The sequence below is a fragment of the Drosophila albomicans genome, chromosome 2L, assembly GCF_009650485.2.
Source record: "Drosophila albomicans strain 15112-1751.03 chromosome 2L, ASM965048v2, whole genome shotgun sequence".
Lineage (NCBI taxonomy): Eukaryota > Metazoa > Arthropoda > Insecta > Diptera > Drosophilidae > Drosophila > Drosophila albomicans.
Genome location: NC_047628.2, coordinates 5,473,765 through 5,493,438, shown reverse-complemented (window position 1 = coordinate 5,493,438; position 19,674 = coordinate 5,473,765). Strand labels below are relative to the sequence as shown.

Here is a 19,674-nt window from a genome sequence, read left to right as displayed (position 1 = left end):
CTGTGTAAATATTTGGCTCTAAGCTCTTTCCGGGTCAATTACGATGATACTTGAAAGTTGCCTGTAGAAGTGTCTTAAAGTGCACATGATGAATGGACCAACATAAGGGACGCAGCTGCTCTCTATAATTTTGTAGTTGGCTAATGAAACTTTGTTTTGCATGTGCTCTGAACATTGATCAATTAGCTTGGACAACAATTAAATATTTATTTCATTAGCCAAATGAAAATTTGCATATTTTCAAAATAGTTAAACAATTGAAATGAATTTCCTGCAGATCTTAGCAAAGATCACTACAAATTTCAGATACAATATTTGTTAAGGGGAAAACTGTCGATGGAATTTCGTTTTTTGTCTGATATTTGCCAACATTACAAATTACAATAGCTGCAAATAATTTATTACAATCGATTGCTTGTTAGTTCTGATGCAGCCAGGATGCTTGGCCAGCATTGTATGTCTTCAGCCAGACAGAGATAGACGAAGTAAGACTACTGCTCGTAAGTACAACAAGTGACAACAAGTTTATTGTTGTTTTTGTTGCAAGAACAGAACAACAATGTAGACTGCAATACAAACAAATCGACAAACTGTAATAATAAGGCAGTCCCATGGCATGCTATGGACAGCTATAGAGAGCGATACAGACAGCAACTCCCATGCATTGTCTGCTGCAGCAGCTGCAAAAACTTTCAACATCAATGTACGAAACAAACAAATTTCACATTTTCTATGTCCTTTGCTAGCAGAATGTTGAAGCCAAGACTTCGCTATCGCCAGCTTCGTCAGACAATGGCGAATGTCTGTCTGGCCGTAAGAGCCATAAGCTAAGACAACAACAAGATGCGGCTTAACTACAGCCTCGCGAATAGTCACTCGAAGTTGTCGTGGGGTCACTTCGACTGTCAGTCATTCAAGTCAACTGTGTTATTTAAAATGGCAGTGTCATATTTCTTTTTGCCAAGTAAGAAAGTTACAGTCGAGTGTGCTCGACACCGAAGTGGAGACTAACTACGTGAGTTATATGTTTTCAAAATTCAGGACAACATTAATATTTAGTATTGCCTTATCAATTATAAACAGTCACGAAGTTAAGTTTATAATAGTATTTTTAAATTTTAAGCTCGTGATCGTGCTATTTCACATAACACTGTGGTATATCGTTAAAAATAAATCATAATTAATCATGTTGCCTTTTTTTCTTATAATGGAAACTTTAGTTTTTGAATACATGCCTAGTTATTGATAATTGAAAGTGCTTAAATTGTAATTTTAACATCTTGTCTAATACTGCATAACAGTTTTATCATTAAATTTGAATTATGAATTTACAATTTTTACGAATTATGATTTCTTTGATTTATATTCAATTTTAGTAGTTAGCAAGTTAAAGTTTGCATAATAATATCCAAACAATTAAAAGTATGTACTACAAAAAATGTGTTTTATTAATGGTAAGCATTCAAAACAGGTTCCTCTAAAAATGATAGGACCCTACTTTTTTTTTATTGTTTTATATGTTAATTTCTTTCATATACAGTTATTAAATCGACAGCCACGGCACTTGTATTAATTTGCTGCAACATAAAATAAGTCTTTAACATGCTTAACAGAATCAGAGTGGTTCGTTTTTTAGCTGTTGCTCAACCAGAAATCCTTTAAGCCGCAAGTGTGGCACATTACGCATACGCAATGGATTCGCGCTTTAAGCTGACACTAGGCAATCGTGTTGATGCTTTAACTGAAATGTATATATCAATGTATCTCTGTGTGTGTGTGTGTGTGTGTGTATAAAATAAAATTAAATACATGTGTCGCTGTTTGCTTGCATGTCTATGATTCGGCTGTGGCATACGTGGCGTATGCTTGATGCTCCAAACGATTTCGAAGACGATGCGTGTGTGACTATGGATGTGGCTGTGTATGTGAAGGCTTGGAGCGCGCGCTCTCGCTTCCATTTTTTATGGAAATAATATTCTTGTCAGGATTAAAAAGGATACGTGACTTGAAAATTAATGCAATGCATAGGAATGTTGCTAGTTTCTCGTAGAACAACGACAATGACAACGACGACTCCGACTCCGATGGCACTCAGTTTGTTGCAACGTATATGCCACGCCCCTTGCCCCCCAAAACACCCGAAATGTAACTCAACTGTCATCCCAGCGACTTTTGCCATGTCCCCCAACCCACGTTGCTCCCATCTCTCATCTCCCATCCAAGGCCTGAGCCTGTGTTTGTGTTTCTGTTTGTCTTTGGGTTGCCTTTTGGTCGCCCTCGGTTTGCCGCTGAGGATGCTTATCGTGGGCATCACAGCATTATTGTCCTGTCGCCTCGACTATTGCACGTTGTTTTTCTAATTTTTAAAAAAGCATATTGTAATTCTGTTGTTTACCTATCATACAAACAGGCACAAATACAGTTACAGATACAGAAAGAGACAGCAACAGAGTCAGAGACACACTCGTATATACATTTTTATAAATCTAGCCCGCAGCTATTTGTTGTTTGTTGTTTGTCTCCTGGTTTTGTTCACAGGATTTGCGCTTTTCGTTTACCTTCGAGTACCTGCTGCAGGATGTGGCAGGAGGTGGCAGGTGGACCAGTTGGTGGAGCAGGCATTTGCCATTTGTCCTGTCATTTAATATCCTGAACGTATCCTTGGCAGAAGCTTATGCTTCGTTTCACTTGTATATCCTGTCTCGCTCTGTATTTCTCTCTCTATCTCGCTTTGTATTTAGTTATGCGTAACATGTCCTGGCAATGGCCAGGATGCTGATATATGCTTTTCAATTTTTGAAACATTGTCCCTTTTTTTTGCACTCATTTTGTCATCTATTTTTCTATATTGTCTTCTTTTGTTTCTCTCTTGTTTATTTGCTGTGGCCAATGCTCGGCATTGGGTTTAGACATTAGGACGTGTTTGCAATTGCAAATTGACTATTTTGTTATGATACTTGTGTTTTTGATAGTAAATACATTTGCATATCGTATTTGTATTATTCTTGAAATATTTGTAAAACCCATCAAAATACTTGATCTGTGTTTGGTCACCAAATATTTTCAAATACTCGTTTTTTCTGATTCGCTTTTATTGTTCTTGTAACAGTAAAATCTTCTTATTGTTTTTTCATCTTCTTAAATTGTATTCTAAAAAGTAAACTCATTGCTCTTTGTTTTTATAAGATACGCTTTTATCAATATATCGGTTACCCATAGGTTAGAAGGGTATTAACATATAAGAAAGTGTAATGTAGTGAAAGTGCCAGTAGAAAGTGTAAGCCCATCTGGCCGTTCATTCTGTATGAACACCTAGATGTCAGAGGTTATAAGAGATAGAGCTATAGTTTTTTCGACAGCATTTGTTATATTTGCACGCAGATCAAATTTCTTTAAAATGTTTTCACCACCAAAATCGAATAATAAGCGAAATTTTGAAGCTACAGTCAGGGTACATATAGTATAACTATAGTCTTTATGCTTCCTGAAAATTTGGATGCGATCAGATAAAAAATGTAGAAGTTATTTAAGAAATTATTTTGTATGGGGAATACGCCTACTTACTTCCGGTACAGACAAACATACATAGTACTTTACAAATACATAGCCTTTTGTATATATTTTTTTAAAGAATTTTTTGAAATATATGTAAGCTGATTAGTCTTCGTTTATATAAGATACGCATTTATAATTTTATTTTGTTTTAAAGGAATATAATAGAGTCAAATTTAGATTGCCATATAGAGAATGATTATTCACATTATGTATACATATAATATATATTTTAAATATTAGTATTTATTATTCTTTGGAAGAATGTAATATACATGTAATCTATATTCTTATCAACTTATTTGTTTAGTATTTAAAAGGTTGACTTTAATATACAAGGATGCGAAATCCAAATAAATAATATCCCTACTCAACAAACTCTATAGTTGTTCATTGTGTAAAGTAGGAAATATAGGGTTAAGTGAATTGGGGCCTCTTAGTTGTTATCTTATCAGAGTATCTACGCTACATTCACTATTTCACAAATGTCAAATGTCAATCGATAAAACAAATATGTTTGAGCTCTTCAATATGCTAAATTTAAATTTAATCCGAATGAAGAACATATTTACAATATTTTCAATACTACATATGTAATATTTTCAAATCAGATTAAAGCGCATTAGTTTCACTATTTTGTATTTTTTGATATACCAATAAAAACAATGATACTCTTGATACTCTTTTATTTTGAGCGTAAGCGATAAGAGAAAAGAAAAAAAAATAAATTTCGCTTTTTTATTATTTCCTGAATTGTTTGTTTTGTGTGAAAACAGTATGTGCAACAGTATGTTATGTTTATAGAACATTTCCGACCACACTATTGAGGAATTTACCTCTTGGATTTGTCACCACACTTCAAATGCAAGCTGACTCAAATCTATTTAATCTTATCTCTATATTTTGAACCATAAACTCTATTTATCGCGTTTATATATGTGCAAGTCTGACATACATAAAGTACTGAGTGCTTTGCCTAACCCAGTCTGAATTAAGTTCTTTAACAGCACAGTTGTGTTCGCTCTTCAAAAAAAAAAGAAAATAATACAAAATGTGGACAAAAGTGATTTTATCTCTGGTGCTTGTGGCATTTGTGGCTCTGCAGTTTGGTGAGAAATATTGATGAGTGCTTGAAAAGAATATTTCCATAATATTTTATGAATTTATGTAGCCAACTCTCTGACCTGCTACAGCTGTAATACGATTCAATCTTGCCAGAATCCAAGCACTCAAACTTGCAGCAACACAACGGCGAATGCAACAAGTGCTTGGCTGAGCACCATCCACAGCGATGTGCCACAAATAAATGGCAGTCTTAACTTCAAGTGCATGAACCTCACCCATTTCATCTACGCAAGTAAGTCGCTAATTGTGAATCAAGTAAATTGGAGTTAACTCATAATTTATTAATCTCTAGACAATAGCAAACAATCCGAGATTCTGGGCTGCTTCCACGAGTCAATTCCAGTCTGCAGTCTGACATTGAATGCTACCAACAGTGCAACATGGGCCAAAACTTGCAAGACTTGCACCACGGATTACTGCAATCGCAGTCCGGCTGGCACATTCAGCAAGAGTTCTTACACAATGATTGGCTCTGTTGTGGCTTTGCTCTTGGTTAAGCTGCGATCGCTTTAAGATTAATTTATTTATTGAATTTGTTAACACAATTCAAATAAAATATTTGTCTAAAATATATTTGAATACTTGTAATTTATTTTTCCATTCATTGACGAATGTTTGGTAAGCTGAATAGTTGGGAATTTAAATACTGATTCGTCAAATTTGGCAAATTTTTCTACTCGTTTTTATCCGCAGTAAGTATTCAAATTATTGACTCAATTAGAAAGTATTGATAAGCAATATTATTAGTTTTTTAGTAGGGTATTATAAGTTTGTACCTTTAGGGAAATTAAGTAACATGCACAAAGACGCATCTCCGACCCAATAAAGAATATATATTCTTGATCAGCGTCAACAGCCGAGACTATATGACCATCCGACCGTCTGTCGGACCGACTGACAGTCTGTCCACATCTTACTTCCACCTCAGCAAATCTATAAAAATCGATCAATATACCAACTATAACCTTTGGTAAATTTTTAGTTTTTTGCAGAATATTAATTTATTGTATTTTAAAATGAATACCACACTATTTGGCTTTTATTCAAAAAGTGAAACGGGTATCTCAAAGTCGAGCACACTCGACACACTTTCTTGTTTTGTTTAGATATTGAAATGAGTCACAAGCATATAGTGAAATAACACTGTATTATCAGGAGCTAACTTTATTTATGATTGTCTGATAGCATACTAAGCAAATTGTTTTTATTTTGAAATTGTCCAAGAGAATCAAAAGCATTTTCGGTATATGTTTTATACACATTAGAATACTAGTTTAATTCACTTATAATATAGAGCACAAATATTCAAATTATAAATACTTTCAATATTGATTTTCTTTTGAAATATTGTAACTTAAACAAATTCTTAGGTCAGATAATACTTACTCTATTAAGGTATTATAAAATGGACTTTAAAGCAATTTGTCGTAATAAAATAATACTACTTGAAATTGTCGCTATAGAAGTGTTTATTAAATTAGGTTATTAAGTGAGTTCAATTGAATTATTGTTCTCGATTACTAAGTCTGAAAAATAGATAAGCCAAAACGGTTGACAAAATTCTTTTAAAACGGTAAAGTACCGAATAACCATGCGCCTTTATCATGTGCTGTTATCAATACCTTTGAAAATTGATACTCAAAAACGTCATAAAGAAATGGTGGTTCACAAATTTGTTGGAGAGAATTGTCCTCCTTCTGTATGTCTTAGAAACTATGTATTATCAAGAAGTGCAGGCTTATAACATAGATACTTCTGCTAGTTTATATAAGCATCGTCAAAAATTTTATTGAGGAATATCTTTGTTAACAAAACCCAAGGGGTTGCAGTAAAATAATTCAGTCTGTGATATTTTTGTGTTCTTAACGTACGTGTAGGTGAATAAAATGTGGGAAAAAGTGATTTTAAGTGTGCTGTTCGTGACGATCTTGGGACTTCAGTTTGGTGTGAAGTAAACTATGTGGTAAACCGTGTGGTGTGAGAAACACTTCAACAAATAAGTATATTTATTTAGCCAACTCGTTGACCTGCTTAAGCTGTGATACACTCGATTCCTGTCTGCAGCCCAGTCAACAAGTCTGCAACGATGCCACAGCAAATGCCTCAAGTCTCTGGTTAGCGACAATGCATGCAGATGTGCCCTTTATTGCTCATAGCGACAAGTTCAAGTGCATGAACCTCACCTACGCTTTCAACCCGTGTAAGTTTCAAATTGTACAGTTTCGTTTTGTAGATTTTCGATTTGCAGCCAATATTAGAACCCATGAGTTTCTGGGCTGCTTTCATCAGCTTAACATCAGTCATAGCAACACTTGGTACCAAAATTGTCATGTCTGCGATTGGGAATCTGTGCAATCGAAATCCTGCTGAAACTTTAAGCAAAAGTAGCTTTACCATTCTTGCATCTATTCTCGGCCTTGTCTTGACAGCTAACCTGATTTAAACACGAATAATTTATGCAATGAATATTTCAATCTTGCATTTAAATTTGGATGAATCATAACACAAGTTTCCTTTACTTAAAATAAACTAAAAATTATTGGAGTAAATCTTTTCCAGTATACCAAAACCATATTATAATTCAGTTACATAACGACCACGTTTGTTTTTTTTCAAATTTAAAATAATTATCGTTATCAACTCAAATATAGTATATATTTGATAGGCAGATATTTGAACATTACTCGTATCTAAATATTCCACCCAAGTGAAATGAAATTTTAAAAAGTAAACAGCAACTAAAACAAAAATTGTTTCCTATACTCAAGACAAGCATGTGCGTATTCGCCTTTATCGACAGTTTATTATATTGGGATCCATGATAGTAGACTATAGAACTTTTTATTGCTTTGCCTTAAAAGCAAAGCGTATTTGGAATTCGAACTATTGAATACAGGCAAACGCCTTACAGCGCACATTGCTTAAATGATAAGCTAATCTGTGAAAGACGGTCAATCGTGATGACTTCATGCCGGCTGTTAACTATTTAAGGATGGACTTCTAGCAACCTGGTGAAGTACTCACAACATTTAGCACTTATCGCCAACGCTTTTTTTCGTCCATATAAAATGAGTTCTTAATCTCGCAAAGTGTTTAGTAAAGTCTGGAACGCTAAGCAGAGTACTTCAAGATCGTGCTACAATGTACAACAAAGTTTTGATTGTCAGCGTGCTGCTCGCTTTCATGTGTGTGCAGTTCGGTAAGAGAAATGATTAAATATCAAATGGATACATTTTAAACTAAATCTGCTCTGCAGCCACTTCGCTCACCTGTTACACTTGTGTGACTCCAAATGATTGCAGGAGTCCCAAAAAAGTAACTTGCACCAATGCAGCTGCCAATGAGACGAGTCAATATCTCAACGTTTATCATCAGAATGTGAGAAATTTGACAAGCTTGAGATTCGATTGTCTCGCTCTTAAATACACATTCGCAAGCAGTAAGTAGTTTTATCTCATATTCATACTTTTGCCAGAGATAAACATTGAATTGTCTTTTGTAGACACGACAGCCACACATCAGCTCCATGGCTGCATTCATCCAGATGTGGCTCCATGCAGCCTGTCGCTGAGACCGGAGTACAGTTACAATTGGAGAAGGAGCACCTGCAATGTCTGCTCGGGCAATAAGTGCAATAAGAATCCAGCTGGAAAAATGAGTAGCAGTGTCTACACAATCGCTGCCACTGCAATAGGCCTGATGCTGGCCAAGATATACGCTTAGAGAACCTAGGAATAACAATTAGGAACCATGAATACATCCGACTACTACCTCAATAGGTAGCAGAAAATATATATATTTTTAACTTAAATTGTGTTACCATCTGTTTGACGTATGTGTTATCTGCTTCTTGATACGGCATCGGGGCGGATACTTGATAAGATTGTGCGGTGCTTCTTGGCAATGAGAAGAATTGAGAATAAGAAATTTAAAATAACTTGTATTTTGGCGAGGCGATTTCACAATAGTGACTAAGTACTCAGAGCTAATCATTGATTAGGGGTGTTCCTTTACTACTCCAAATAAATATTTATTGCGGTAGATAATTAAACGAGACCACGATAAGATACGCAAAAATCACAAATAATAATTAAGTCAATTTCGATATTATTGACGAGTTTGTATAACCGTAGATATTATTGACGAGTTTGTATTACCGCATTGTTGTTCTCTCCAAGTTTGAGTTCTTCTATTGATGTATTCTTTCCATCATATTCAACAGTTTTGTTCTCATTCTTTTGACCACTCTCATCGAATCACTTGTGGGTTTAGCTTAAATGCCCAGACAAAATATATATAAAGCAAATATTCATATGTGCCTTCAATTAATTATTGTTTAATCACCTTTTTTTTGAGCTTCGATCATATAAAAGCTATAAAGAAGCAGCAATAAAAATACTAGACCTCTAATGGACATGTTGCACTCTTGATTTCTGCAGTCAAACTAATTTCCACCAAGCAGGAGAAGTCAAGAGAAGCGTTTATTCAATCTGTTGTGTGAGTAAACCTAAATAAATAAATACGGTTGGAATCTATGGAAGTATACAGAACAGTTGTGTTCGTCTATTATTTCATGGACAGTAAATCATTAAATTCTGATGAGCCAAACATATTATTGTCTGCATGCTTCATTTTAGGGAAAAGGTGTAATAAAATAATATTAATTAAAGTTCCACTTAATTCTGCTATGAAGCTTTACTGAGAAGTGAGCGTTTGTTGAGAATTTCTTACTTAAAAACTTCTTCTCTTACAAAATAGATTATGATATAGATTATCAATAAATGTGAAACAATTAAATCTAATAAATATAAATAATGTCACTTGTTATAAGTATCAAATCATTATGATTTCTTCTAATTAATATATTGTAATATATTATATTTCAAAATATCATATTACATTTAATTTTATTATAGATTCGAAGTCCAATCAACATTAAATTTGAAGCAAATGTGTAAGCCAGCTTATGAAAATCTTTAATGATTCACATTTCAGAGAAGTGAAATCATGTCTTGTCATTACTTATTAGTAATGAATAATATGGAAAACACATTTAATAATATTAATTTATTTGATTACTGTTTTGTTTTCACAAAGTGCATTTTAATAATTTGTAGAGAATCAGAGTTAGAGATGTGATGAGTTTGATTGAATTACTTTTTATGAAAGACGAACCCGAATTTCGATTGCAGTAGTTCCAGTTGCAGGCGTGGCAATCAATAACATTTCGATCCGATTGCTGAGGCAAGCTGCATATGTCGATATCACGAAAGACGCATCCACGAAATTCAAGAACGGTGCTTTCATTATCTGAAATTAAAACAAGAAGGCCAAACAATTGTTGTAAATCGATAAAGCTGAAATTCTTAGAATTTTATTTACCAATATGAGCTGAATACGGGAGATAAAGACACTCAAAGGAGTCGCTGGTATTGATAAAAGAGACTCCCACATAAATCGTACTTAACCAATAGCCATTGATAATGGCAACTTCATTGTTGCATGGTTGAAGGCTGGGATTCTGACACGATGTCAAAGTACTACAGTTGAAACAACTGAGCGAGTTGGCTAAAGAGAATAAATTTATTATTGGCTCAGCAGAATATTGTAAATATATCCTTCTTACCTTCACCCAGGAAGGATCCAATTATTATACAAATACACAATGTTTTTTTTAACATTTTGCTGCGAAAATGTAACGTGAACTGAGCTCATTTCAATCGACACAACGGTGTTAAGTACTCCAGCCATAAGCCAAAAATGTATTATTTATTGGCGTTTCGATTTATTTGATTGAGTTGGATGTTTTATGCTTTGATTTATACACAATCAATTGAAGCTATTATCGCAAAATGATGTCGTTAGGTGAAAGTAGGGATAAGCAATTGAAGGTGATATAATGTTAGTAAGCTTAGAGCGGCAATTTAATATTTTCAGGTAAGTAAATAATTTTCTACCATTATTACTTACAGATATAATCTAAAAGTGAACAATCATTTTATTTCTTTATTTATATCACAAAACATATTAAAGTTTTGTTTACTTTTATAGAAAATTTTACGAATTTGTTTTAATAATGTACTCAAATGTGAATATTTCCGCTGCCTTCAGCAGATTAGAACAATAATATTGGATCCCATTATGATTTGATGGATTGTCATTAGGCAGCTGAAGTCTATTTGTTTCGCTAGCATTTTCCGGAAACGTTTTATCAAAATGTTGTCAAACAAAAAAAAAATCCGCAATAATTGATGTCAGTTAAAATCACTCTTAATAACTTGAACAACTCGGATAAATCTCAAATATTCTTGCAACTTCTTGACAACGCCTAAAAGTCGGCAACAGTTTTTGCAATGCACAACATTATGTTGCCTCCAGCTGTCGTTGTTGTTGTTGTTGTTGTTACTGTTACTGTTATAGCTGTTGCAGTCAGGCATTTAATTGATTGATTGCTGTTCGTCTATGTCTGCATCGATTTGCCTTCTGTCACGCCCACCTCGCCGATTCCCACGCCCTTTGGCTGCAGTTGTTTCATAACCAGTGGATTTACCCTCGGTCTCCAGTTATCAAATCGACTTCGTGGCTCCACATAACGGTATTGTAGTAGTAGTTGTTGTTGTTCTTACTGCCAATTAGTGCTGGCGCGTCATGTGTGAGAGTGTGTGTGTGTGTGTGTGTGTGTGTGTGTGTGTGTGTGTGGATGCGTCATCAATTAATTTTTGTATTGTTGTTTTTCTTTTTTTGGCACAAAATGTTGCATTTTCAGTGAGTTGGCCTCAGCTTGGGTTAGGCTCATGCTGTGGCCGAAACACACAGTACAGATGTATGTGGTATGTATGTGGCAAGCATGTGGACTATGTTTTGCAGAGAGGTAACTATGTTGACTGATTGGTTTTTCGATTCAATTGTTTTTGTTGTTTTTGATCGAAATGTGTGTGTTCCCCCTCCTCCCCATGGGCAGCTGGATTTATATAACTGCAACTGCATATTGCAGTTTTGCTCAAATATGCATTCACAATTGCTCCCTAGTGAATAGGGTGTTTTGTGATTATTCGTCATTTAACACTTGGCTTATACCCCAAATGATCTGTGATTCTGTAGGGCACGTTTTGTTTGTTTAGTGTATTCACCTTGTATTGATAACATTTCCTTTCATTGCTCCACCTTTTTACAACTGCTCGACATATTAACACTTTTTTAATTGTTATTGTTTTAATCCCACAAAATGACATGTTCTGTTTTTTTTTGTATCATACAATATATTCCGATTTTAAACCACATGTATTGTGATTTAAATATGCATAGAATGATCTTGTGACAAGTTAACAAATTAATTAATAATTAATAAGTTCAATGGACCCTAAAAGCTATTTCCTCTTACACTACCCAGCCTATGAATATTCGCAATGATTATCTATAAAGTGTCCCAGTTTCCCAGAGGAGGGATGGTAATGTGAACAAAAAATGCCACAGCTGTCACGCTTCCAGTGTCAAATTACGTTAATAACATGAAGCAGGGAAAAACGAGCACGGAAAAAATGAATAAAATAGTCCCATTGACACGCATGGAACCACATTGAGGTAGAATGGCGACACACAGCGACACAACGACATAACGAGGCAACGGCAACCAAATTAACCGCGAATTACAAATCAATTTAAATGCGCATTTTGAGGCTGGAACTTTTTTCTCTGCCCCACAATGAAAATTGAAACGCGGCGTACAGTTTTCCATTCTCTGTCTTCAGCTGCTCCTAAGATTTGTTTTGGAGACTCACAAAAGCGCGGCACAAAAACTTTTAATTCAATTCTTGTCAGGCATGTCAATGAGGCTGCTCCAAACAGTTTCTCATTTAGTATCAGCCTGAATCTTCTTTGTGTCTCTGCCGATCTCTTTAAGACCGACGACATTTGGTTGTGGTTCGGCTTGTGCTAATGGATATTTGCTCAAAAAAATTAAAGGTGCTTTAAGTGTCTTCAAGCCAAGTCATTCCCAAAGTTGAAAGCATGATTCCTATAGATGTCTCGCCCTCATTTCTTTTTTAAAACATGCAAAATCACGTCTATGCATCTTAATAACTTTTCGTGCTTGTGCAAACAAAACGAACGTGAAAGTTGGATAGGTGGTGTATTCTTCGTTAACATAGTACGCGGTGAGGCTTTGCATTGGATTTTCATTTCTTCAGCTTCTGCTCAATATGCATAAATCAACTATAGCTGATGTTGAACTCAGAGTTTATGGTCGCTTCGTGTAGTTGAATAAGTTGTTCAGACTGTCTGTTTAAGTATTATTTGATCTGATCAATATAATGCTTATAATGAAACAGTATTAAAATAATACCATTGCTAAGCTAAGCAAATATTAACTAAAAAGGTGCCTTCAGCAAATGATTTAGACTAAGATTGAGATTTAAAAACTACAGTGGATTGCGCTCGTCTGTGAGATACTCGCTATCCATTTTCAATAAAACCGTATTCTACATATATACCAAAAATATACCGAAAACTATTATTCCATAGACTACAAAATAGTAGGTCATTAAAAATAAATGATTTCTGAAATTTGAATCCGATCACAACCAAATTTTCGAAATCATTAATGCGAAAAAAATCGCGTTTTAAAATAACGTATGGTATTCGTTTCTTAGATTTAGATCCCTATCTATTATAGTTTCTGAGATCTAGGTCTTCATACAGTAGTAGATGACTGCATCGTCTCGGCTATTGACCCTGATTAAGAATAAATATACTTTATACATTTTGGGGAGGCACATAGTTATATGTTAATATCCTTCTACCTTTTGGGTAGCGGGTATAAAAATAGTTTTTATTTATAATTACAATGCATTATGAAAACTGCCATGTTGAACGATACCATTAAATGTTAATGAGTAAACATTAGATTGTAATCCTAAGAGTGATAGTGAGAGATAATCTCTGTATATTTCCAAAACTTATCGTTGCAATGTACAATCGTAATAAAGCGAAAAAATACTGATATATACCGTATCATATTTAGTATATTGATATACCACTAGTTCATAAAAAATATACCAAATATACCAACTATTGTCAACCAAAACAATTAAGACCCCATTACAGCTGTAATTAATTCTTGAATAACTTATAAGTTTTCCCAAACAAATTTTAAGGAATTAAAAAATACGCTTTTTGATATGTGCGCAATAATAAAAAGTATGGTAATCTGTAGGTCTTTCTCATAACATAACATACATTATAAAATAAAGTGGAAAGTCATTAAATATGGTTAGAAAGTCTTGAGACACATTTACAGTCTACAATTAAAAATAAATTAGTAGAAGAAAATAACGTATTAATGAAATTTTTGTGCGTCAAATAACGAGTGATAAATATGAAACGGCTTTATAACATTCAGTCTTCAATCTGTGAAACTGTTTGGCAAGCCTTCAAAATGCATTGTGAAATATTTGATGCGCTGATCCTCTCATCTGCATATGCGACTTATTGCTTTTCACGTTTTGAGTTGCTTTTTATTACACAATTTTAACCTCCATGCGCTATTCGATGTCCAACTCCAACTCCGTATTCATCTCAAAGTGTCTGTCGTCCATTTTCATTCGTCTGTTTATAATGGAAAATTAATAGTTGCTAGTTGCTTGTTTATGCATGTTGCCGTTCCCCCTTTAATTGTCCTCGTGCTCAACTCCGTGTGCTTGCCCCACTTGCGGCTTGTTTGCATGACATTGGTTTCCATGTGTATTTTTTGCTGGCGTCAAGGTGCAAATGTGTGTGTGCCCGTACCTATGTATGTGTGTGTGTGTGTGTCCTTGTGTGTTGCAACGGTGTCCGGCTCTGACCACGCGTTCGGGCAAACAATACCAATTACCAGCGCATATCAGCAATACGAGTATGCATCAGGATATGCCGGGCTATGCCCTCTCTCCCTCTTCCCTCTCTTCCATTCCTTCCCTCTCTTCTCGCTTATTTCCCTCCAGCTCTTTCTCTGTCTGCCTCAACGTCACTGTCTGCGCTTCCTGGCACGCTGCTCGCGTACATATTGTATATGCATATACACATGCATGTCTATATCTATATATGAATATACATATATATATATATATAGTACATACATATATATGTTCGTGAAGCCAGACCTGGCTGATGCAGATGTCGCGCTCATGTGTGTGACTGTTTGTTTTTGGCTATTTGCTCGTTTAACTGACATTCGTCGCTGGCCGCGATTCAGGATCGCCAACTTTCTGACCGACAACGAAGCACACCCATTGTACAATTTTAATTGGCGTTTCAGTTATTGAAATGTGGCACTTGCCGATATCTTAGCTCAACTCCAAAGCGGGTGTATTTGTGAGTCATGGAAAAGTTTAAGTGGGATTATTATTTAAATTTCATTTAATATTTGCTTTGGATAAGTGACGTTCTTGAGAGTTTCTTATTATAAATATAGTGTTGATAATACTATTTTCACATTTATAGTCAACATAAAGAATTTTCTGTATTTATTAGACGCATAGATTAACATTTATATATTATATATATATTTCTGAGTTTCCAAAATAGCTTCGTCATATTTTTCAATATTTAAAAACACCGACTTATTGCCCTACGAAATATTAGGAATGATGCTTTGACTCGACAGTCAACATAAAGAATTTCCTGTATCTATGATAACATATTAGACGCTTCGATCACCCACTTTTATTACAAATGATTATTGAAAATAATTAAATGATTTATTTAAATAAGTTTTTGGTATAAATGCAATTCCATTTCCGGAGTTCTAAGATTTTTTTTTAAATATTTAGAAACACGGACTTATTGCACTACGAAATTTAAGGAATACTTTGAGTGCGTGTTGATAATGATAGTGAGCATAACGAATTAGTTGTATTTTTTAGACACGTAGATCATAGGTTTATATCAGAATAAATAATTATTTAATTAGAGGGCATTTTGTGTGCGATGCCTTTTAAGTTGTACAACTTTCTGCACTATTGTCGTGAGCTGCAAGGATATTAACAGTCAATAATGTCAGTTATTGGCCGACATATGTGGCAGTGATTTCATGTTCTGTCGCCATTACGAACGAATGGGTGAACGATGCAATGAGAGAAGAGCAGAGGGGTAGAGCAGCTGGAGACGGGCATTCAACTGGCATTTATTGTTAAAAGACTCATTGTCTTAAGCTGTGATTGTGAATGCGCTCAATTGAAAAGTATGACAAGTTGAAATAATTTTAGAATTTTGCTTGCATATTGATGTTTGACATTAAAGCTGAGGATTTAATGGAATCTGCTGTTGTTATTCAGTTATTCTGTTCTTCCGTTGTTGTTATTGTTGTTGTTGTTGCTAATATTGATGTTGCTGCTCATTTCGTTGTTCTCGTTTGCTGTTGTTGTTTGTCATTTTGGTGTTAATAATAATGCCCGTGCAGCTGTTGTGCTTGCCTTTGCTCCTGCTGCTTACAAACAACAACAAAGCGACCCCCTTTCCCCCTCCTTTCTTCCACAGCTCAGTCAATGTCTGGCAACCCACGGCGCATCGACGTTGTCGCCGTCGTCGTCTTGTAGGATTAACTCTGTTGCTCTCATGCATAAATTGTGCAAGTTATGCAACCGAGCCGAAGGAGCCCCGGAGGGTCGCCACATATCAAAGCTGATGATGGCGATGATGATGCTGCAGCTGTTTAGTTGCGAGGGTTGCTTAACAACTTCAAGCCATTACAAGCAATAAAACAACAATGTAAGAAAACTGTTTTCTTTGCGGTATGCAAATTATAGTCTTATTTGCACTGCTCTTGATATCTTGCTTGACCTCTTGACGTGTCAATTTGCATTGCCCAACTGTGGCAATCATTAGCACAGTTGCTTATCTGGCTTTGCTGACCACAAGTTCTCTCTAAGTGTGTGTATGTGTCTATGTGCCTAATGAAGTCTTTCTAATGACTTGCAAACAAGAATAAATGCAGTTTACACTATAAAACTTTAAGCTGTCTAAATGTTTTGCTAATCTCTTGGAAAGCCTTATCAACTAAAGTCAAATTTGATAAACACAGAATAGCATATGGATTGAAGTCAGTGTTGTAAGCCAAAGTTTAGAGTTTATTTGTTATTTATTTGTGATTTGATTGTGGCCAAGAGATTTTATAGATTTTTCGTAGCAAGTTGTGGTTTTCATTTTACTGACATTCGCAATTCCCAATTCACAATTTTCACTTTTCATTTGGCAATTCGCATGCATTTTTGGCATTTGCAGTTTTCTCGTAAATTATGGCAAAAATTCTTTGTGTATTTACAGTATTTATCGCCTGTAAGCATGGGCAGCTCAAAATGTTAGACAACAACTGCACAGCACACAGAAGAGTCTACACTCGTATGTGTTTTTGCAGTGATTTATTTGCTTAAAATTAAATTTTATAGATTTATGGGTTACGCAAATATTTACCTGCATGCCAACACCCACACAGACACCTATGTATATTTTTCCTACATTTTTGTTTATTAGAAAATAGAAATTTCATTTGCGTTTCTAATGTACTTGCAGCGCAATAAAATGTAATTAAATAAGCATATCTCTAGGAACAACAATATTGCGAATTCAATATTTCGAAAAGAGAAAAATTCAATAATAATTTTAAAAGATATAAAACTCGTTGTTATTGTTAATATTATTTTGTTAAATCTAATCTGTTAACGGTTAACAGTTTCATCCTCAAGTTCGCTGGTTCGATGCAACATGGCGTATGCGCAACTTGTTGCAGTCGCAACTCTGTTCCCAACTTGAAAGCAACATTTCTGTGCTTGCTTGAATTCAGTTTCACAGCAACTGCTTATGGAACTACAACAATTTGAGCCACGTTTCTCCGATCAAGCGCACAAGCTCATCAAAAACATCGTAAGAATGCGTCGTATACTTAATGTGAATGTCCGTTCATCTCGTTTTTGGCTGAGGAGAAACAAATTGTGATATGTACGACGAAATCCTAGGCAAAAGATTTAATGTTTCTTCATTTCATAAAACATAAAACATGAAACTCTGTCGCCGTCGTCGAATTTCACACCCACACACATGCTTACTTGGCACACGCTTGTGGCATTTTATTTCATTAGCACGTAAAATTCCTTTTAATTAATATATAAAAATTGCCAACAGCCGCAAGTTGTTGTAGTTGTTGTAGTTGTTGCTATTACTGTCGAAATTCCCTCGGTCAGCAGACCCATAAAGTTAGTGCTGTGCTGTGGCAGTTAGACGAGCTACTTGTGGTTCAATTTGCGGACCAGACCAGACCAAAGTAGAGGAGAACAGAGCAGAGCAGAGACCACCAGACACCATATAAACACGCCCCATGCATTTTATTTGTTTTTGCTCGAATATCTGAGCATAAAATGTTGAAAGCAGTCGCTGCACGTGCGCAGCATGTTTAATTATCTTAATCTCAATGTGTATGTGTGTGTGTGTGTGTAAGAGTGTAAGTGTGTATGTTTTAAAGGACGTCATGTGGTGCATGTGGTTAGTGGTCCAGTGCCTTCAGTTTAATGCCCCGCTGTGCAACTATATGTAAACTTAAGAGTTCAGCTCAACAATTTAATCACGAATATCAAATTCTATGTTTTTCTTGAAATTCCGGCGATTGAATTTTGGTTGCTGTAAGACAAACTTTAAAATTAGCAAATGTACAATACAAGTAGTGGAATTTTATTGACAGCAAGTAGGCAATGTATTAATTTAATTAATAATGGAAAATGGTATTTTCAATACAAACTACATCAGCATCATTTTGTTTACTAAATTCCAAAGTATATAATCCTTTTACTTATATTCTTTACACGAATACCAAGTTGAATGTAATTTATTTGTAAAATTTAGTTCTTTAAAATAAGTTTACTATTTTATATACTATTTTTTTTAGTGTGGAATTGAATATTCAGTTAAAAATAAATAATAAAATATTTAACAAGAGATAAAGAGCTCTATAAATTAGTTAATTATATTAATATATTACCACTTAACTTCATTGTTAGCAACAATAAAGAAAACAAACAATAAGACATTAAAAACAGATTCAATAGCAGTCTAATAAATTTATTTAATTAATTGTTGTCAAGAAATAGATGTACTTATAATTTTTTTAATAAGTGTATTAAATTTATTGTAGTCCTAAAGTGAAATGGTTTTAGCTAATAAATCTTAAAAATAAGTAAATTATTTTACATACTTATTATGAAAATTTATAATGATTAATAAATAATTAAGAAAATAATAAGATAATTGATAAGCCAGTAAAAAAACCATGTTAATAACAATAAATTAATTTCATTTAAAATTTAGTTTAGTAAACTAAATAGAACTGCTGTAAATGTAATTTGGTTGCAGTAAAGGAGAATTAAATACAATTCTGTAAAAGTAATTTGTTTATAGTTTACAGTTACATATTATATATTACTTTTTCTATTGAACAATTCTTAGAAATGAAGGTAAAATACTAAATTATTTTGTGAATAAGTAAACGGAGATTAAATAGAAAGCAAATCATTTTATCATTTATTTATTAAATTGATTTCAGAAGTAAATGTATTTTGCTTGCAATTATTTTATTTATTTTAGAAAAATTCAAAAATTAAATTAAATGTAGCTCTTAAAGTTTCTTGAATAATAATTTGATATCCGTATGTGCGAGCATCATTGAAAATAAGTGCAATAGATAAAATATTCAAATAATTGAAAACACAGAATAACAAAGTATAAATTGCAAACAAATAACTCTTTTACATTTATTTTTATATGTAAATAAATAAAGCTTTTTTGTGTTTATTAATTTTTATACTTGTCGCACAAAACCACAATCAAATCGTGCAGTTCATACATTTTTAGTTGGAATATAACTTTTTTATCGCACATTAATGTTGCACGAATGTTTCGACAATTGTCAACTGGGCTTTAAATAAACTACATCAATTTAAGCTAGAACCGGTAGAAAGTGAAAACTGTGGGCGTAAA

The 19,674-nt window shown here is 34.1% G+C and overlaps 4 protein-coding genes and 1 long non-coding RNA gene across 5 annotated transcripts; 3 read left to right on the top strand and 2 right to left on the bottom strand.

Moving 5' to 3' along the window:
- The first annotated feature begins 4,523 nt into the window (after positions 1 to 4,523).
- On the top strand, positions 4,524 to 5,250 carry LOC117564368 (uncharacterized). The gene is made up of 3 exons (XM_034243085.2): positions 4,524 to 4,661; positions 4,724 to 4,909; positions 4,970 to 5,250. Exons 1-3 carry the CDS (start codon positions 4,604 to 4,606, stop codon positions 5,188 to 5,190), a joined length of 465 nt encoding a protein of 154 aa, XP_034098976.1. The 5' UTR covers positions 4,524 to 4,603; the 3' UTR covers positions 5,191 to 5,250.
- Positions 5,251 to 6,451: 1,201 nt separating this feature from the next.
- LOC117563586 (uncharacterized) lies at positions 6,452 to 7,047 on the top strand. Its single transcript, XM_034241972.2, has 3 exons — positions 6,452 to 6,621; positions 6,692 to 6,877; positions 6,926 to 7,047. The coding sequence occupies exons 1-3, from the start codon at positions 6,564 to 6,566 to the stop codon at positions 7,045 to 7,047; spliced, it is 366 nt and encodes a 121-aa protein (XP_034097863.2). The 5' UTR covers positions 6,452 to 6,563.
- A 712-nt stretch (positions 7,048 to 7,759) lies between these two features.
- On the top strand, positions 7,760 to 8,488 carry LOC117564165 (uncharacterized). The gene is made up of 3 exons (XM_034242831.2): positions 7,760 to 7,876; positions 7,934 to 8,116; positions 8,180 to 8,488. Exons 1-3 carry the CDS (start codon positions 7,819 to 7,821, stop codon positions 8,398 to 8,400), a joined length of 462 nt encoding a protein of 153 aa, XP_034098722.2. The 5' UTR covers positions 7,760 to 7,818; the 3' UTR covers positions 8,401 to 8,488.
- Positions 8,489 to 8,597: 109 nt separating this feature from the next.
- On the bottom strand, positions 8,598 to 9,121 carry LOC127565057 (uncharacterized). The gene is made up of 2 exons (XR_007954452.1): positions 9,022 to 9,121; positions 8,598 to 8,949 (listed from the first exon to the last, which is right to left on the bottom strand). It is a non-coding gene; the product is annotated as an uncharacterized LOC127565057 (long non-coding RNA).
- Positions 9,122 to 9,404: 283 nt separating this feature from the next.
- LOC127565095 (uncharacterized) lies at positions 9,405 to 10,371 on the bottom strand. Its single transcript, XM_052002186.1, has 4 exons — positions 10,304 to 10,371; positions 10,060 to 10,245; positions 9,771 to 9,987; positions 9,405 to 9,423 (listed from the first exon to the last, which is right to left on the bottom strand). The coding sequence occupies exons 1-4, from the start codon at positions 10,356 to 10,358 to the stop codon at positions 9,405 to 9,407; spliced, it is 477 nt and encodes a 158-aa protein (XP_051858146.1). The 5' UTR covers positions 10,359 to 10,371.
- Positions 10,372 to 19,674: the final 9,303 nt, after the last annotated feature.

Coding starts and splice junctions, on each gene's coding strand:
- LOC127565095 (XM_052002186.1), bottom strand. CDS start 10,358: ATGTTAAAAAAAACATTGTGTATTTGTATAATAATTGGATCCTTCCTG. Junction 10,246..10,303: donor TGGATCCTTCCTGGGTGAAG/GTAAGAAGGATA, acceptor TATTCTCTTTAG/CCAACTCGCTCAGTTGTTTC. Junction 9,988..10,059: donor CCCGTATTCAGCTCATATTG/GTAAATAAAATT, acceptor TTTTAATTTCAG/ATAATGAAAGCACCGTTCTT.
- LOC117563586 (XM_034241972.2), top strand. CDS start 6,564: ATGTGGGAAAAAGTGATTTTAAGTGTGCTGTTCGTGACGATCTTGGGA. Junction 6,622..6,691: donor GATCTTGGGACTTCAGTTTG/GTGTGAAGTAAA, acceptor ATATTTATTTAG/CCAACTCGTTGACCTGCTTA. Junction 6,878..6,925: donor CACCTACGCTTTCAACCCGT/GTAAGTTTCAAA, acceptor TTCGATTTGCAG/CCAATATTAGAACCCATGAG.
- LOC117564368 (XM_034243085.2), top strand. CDS start 4,604: ATGTGGACAAAAGTGATTTTATCTCTGGTGCTTGTGGCATTTGTGGCT. Junction 4,662..4,723: donor ATTTGTGGCTCTGCAGTTTG/GTGAGAAATATT, acceptor GAATTTATGTAG/CCAACTCTCTGACCTGCTAC. Junction 4,910..4,969: donor CACCCATTTCATCTACGCAA/GTAAGTCGCTAA, acceptor ATTAATCTCTAG/ACAATAGCAAACAATCCGAG.
- LOC117564165 (XM_034242831.2), top strand. CDS start 7,819: ATGTACAACAAAGTTTTGATTGTCAGCGTGCTGCTCGCTTTCATGTGT. Junction 7,877..7,933: donor TTTCATGTGTGTGCAGTTCG/GTAAGAGAAATG, acceptor TCTGCTCTGCAG/CCACTTCGCTCACCTGTTAC. Junction 8,117..8,179: donor TAAATACACATTCGCAAGCA/GTAAGTAGTTTT, acceptor TGTCTTTTGTAG/ACACGACAGCCACACATCAG.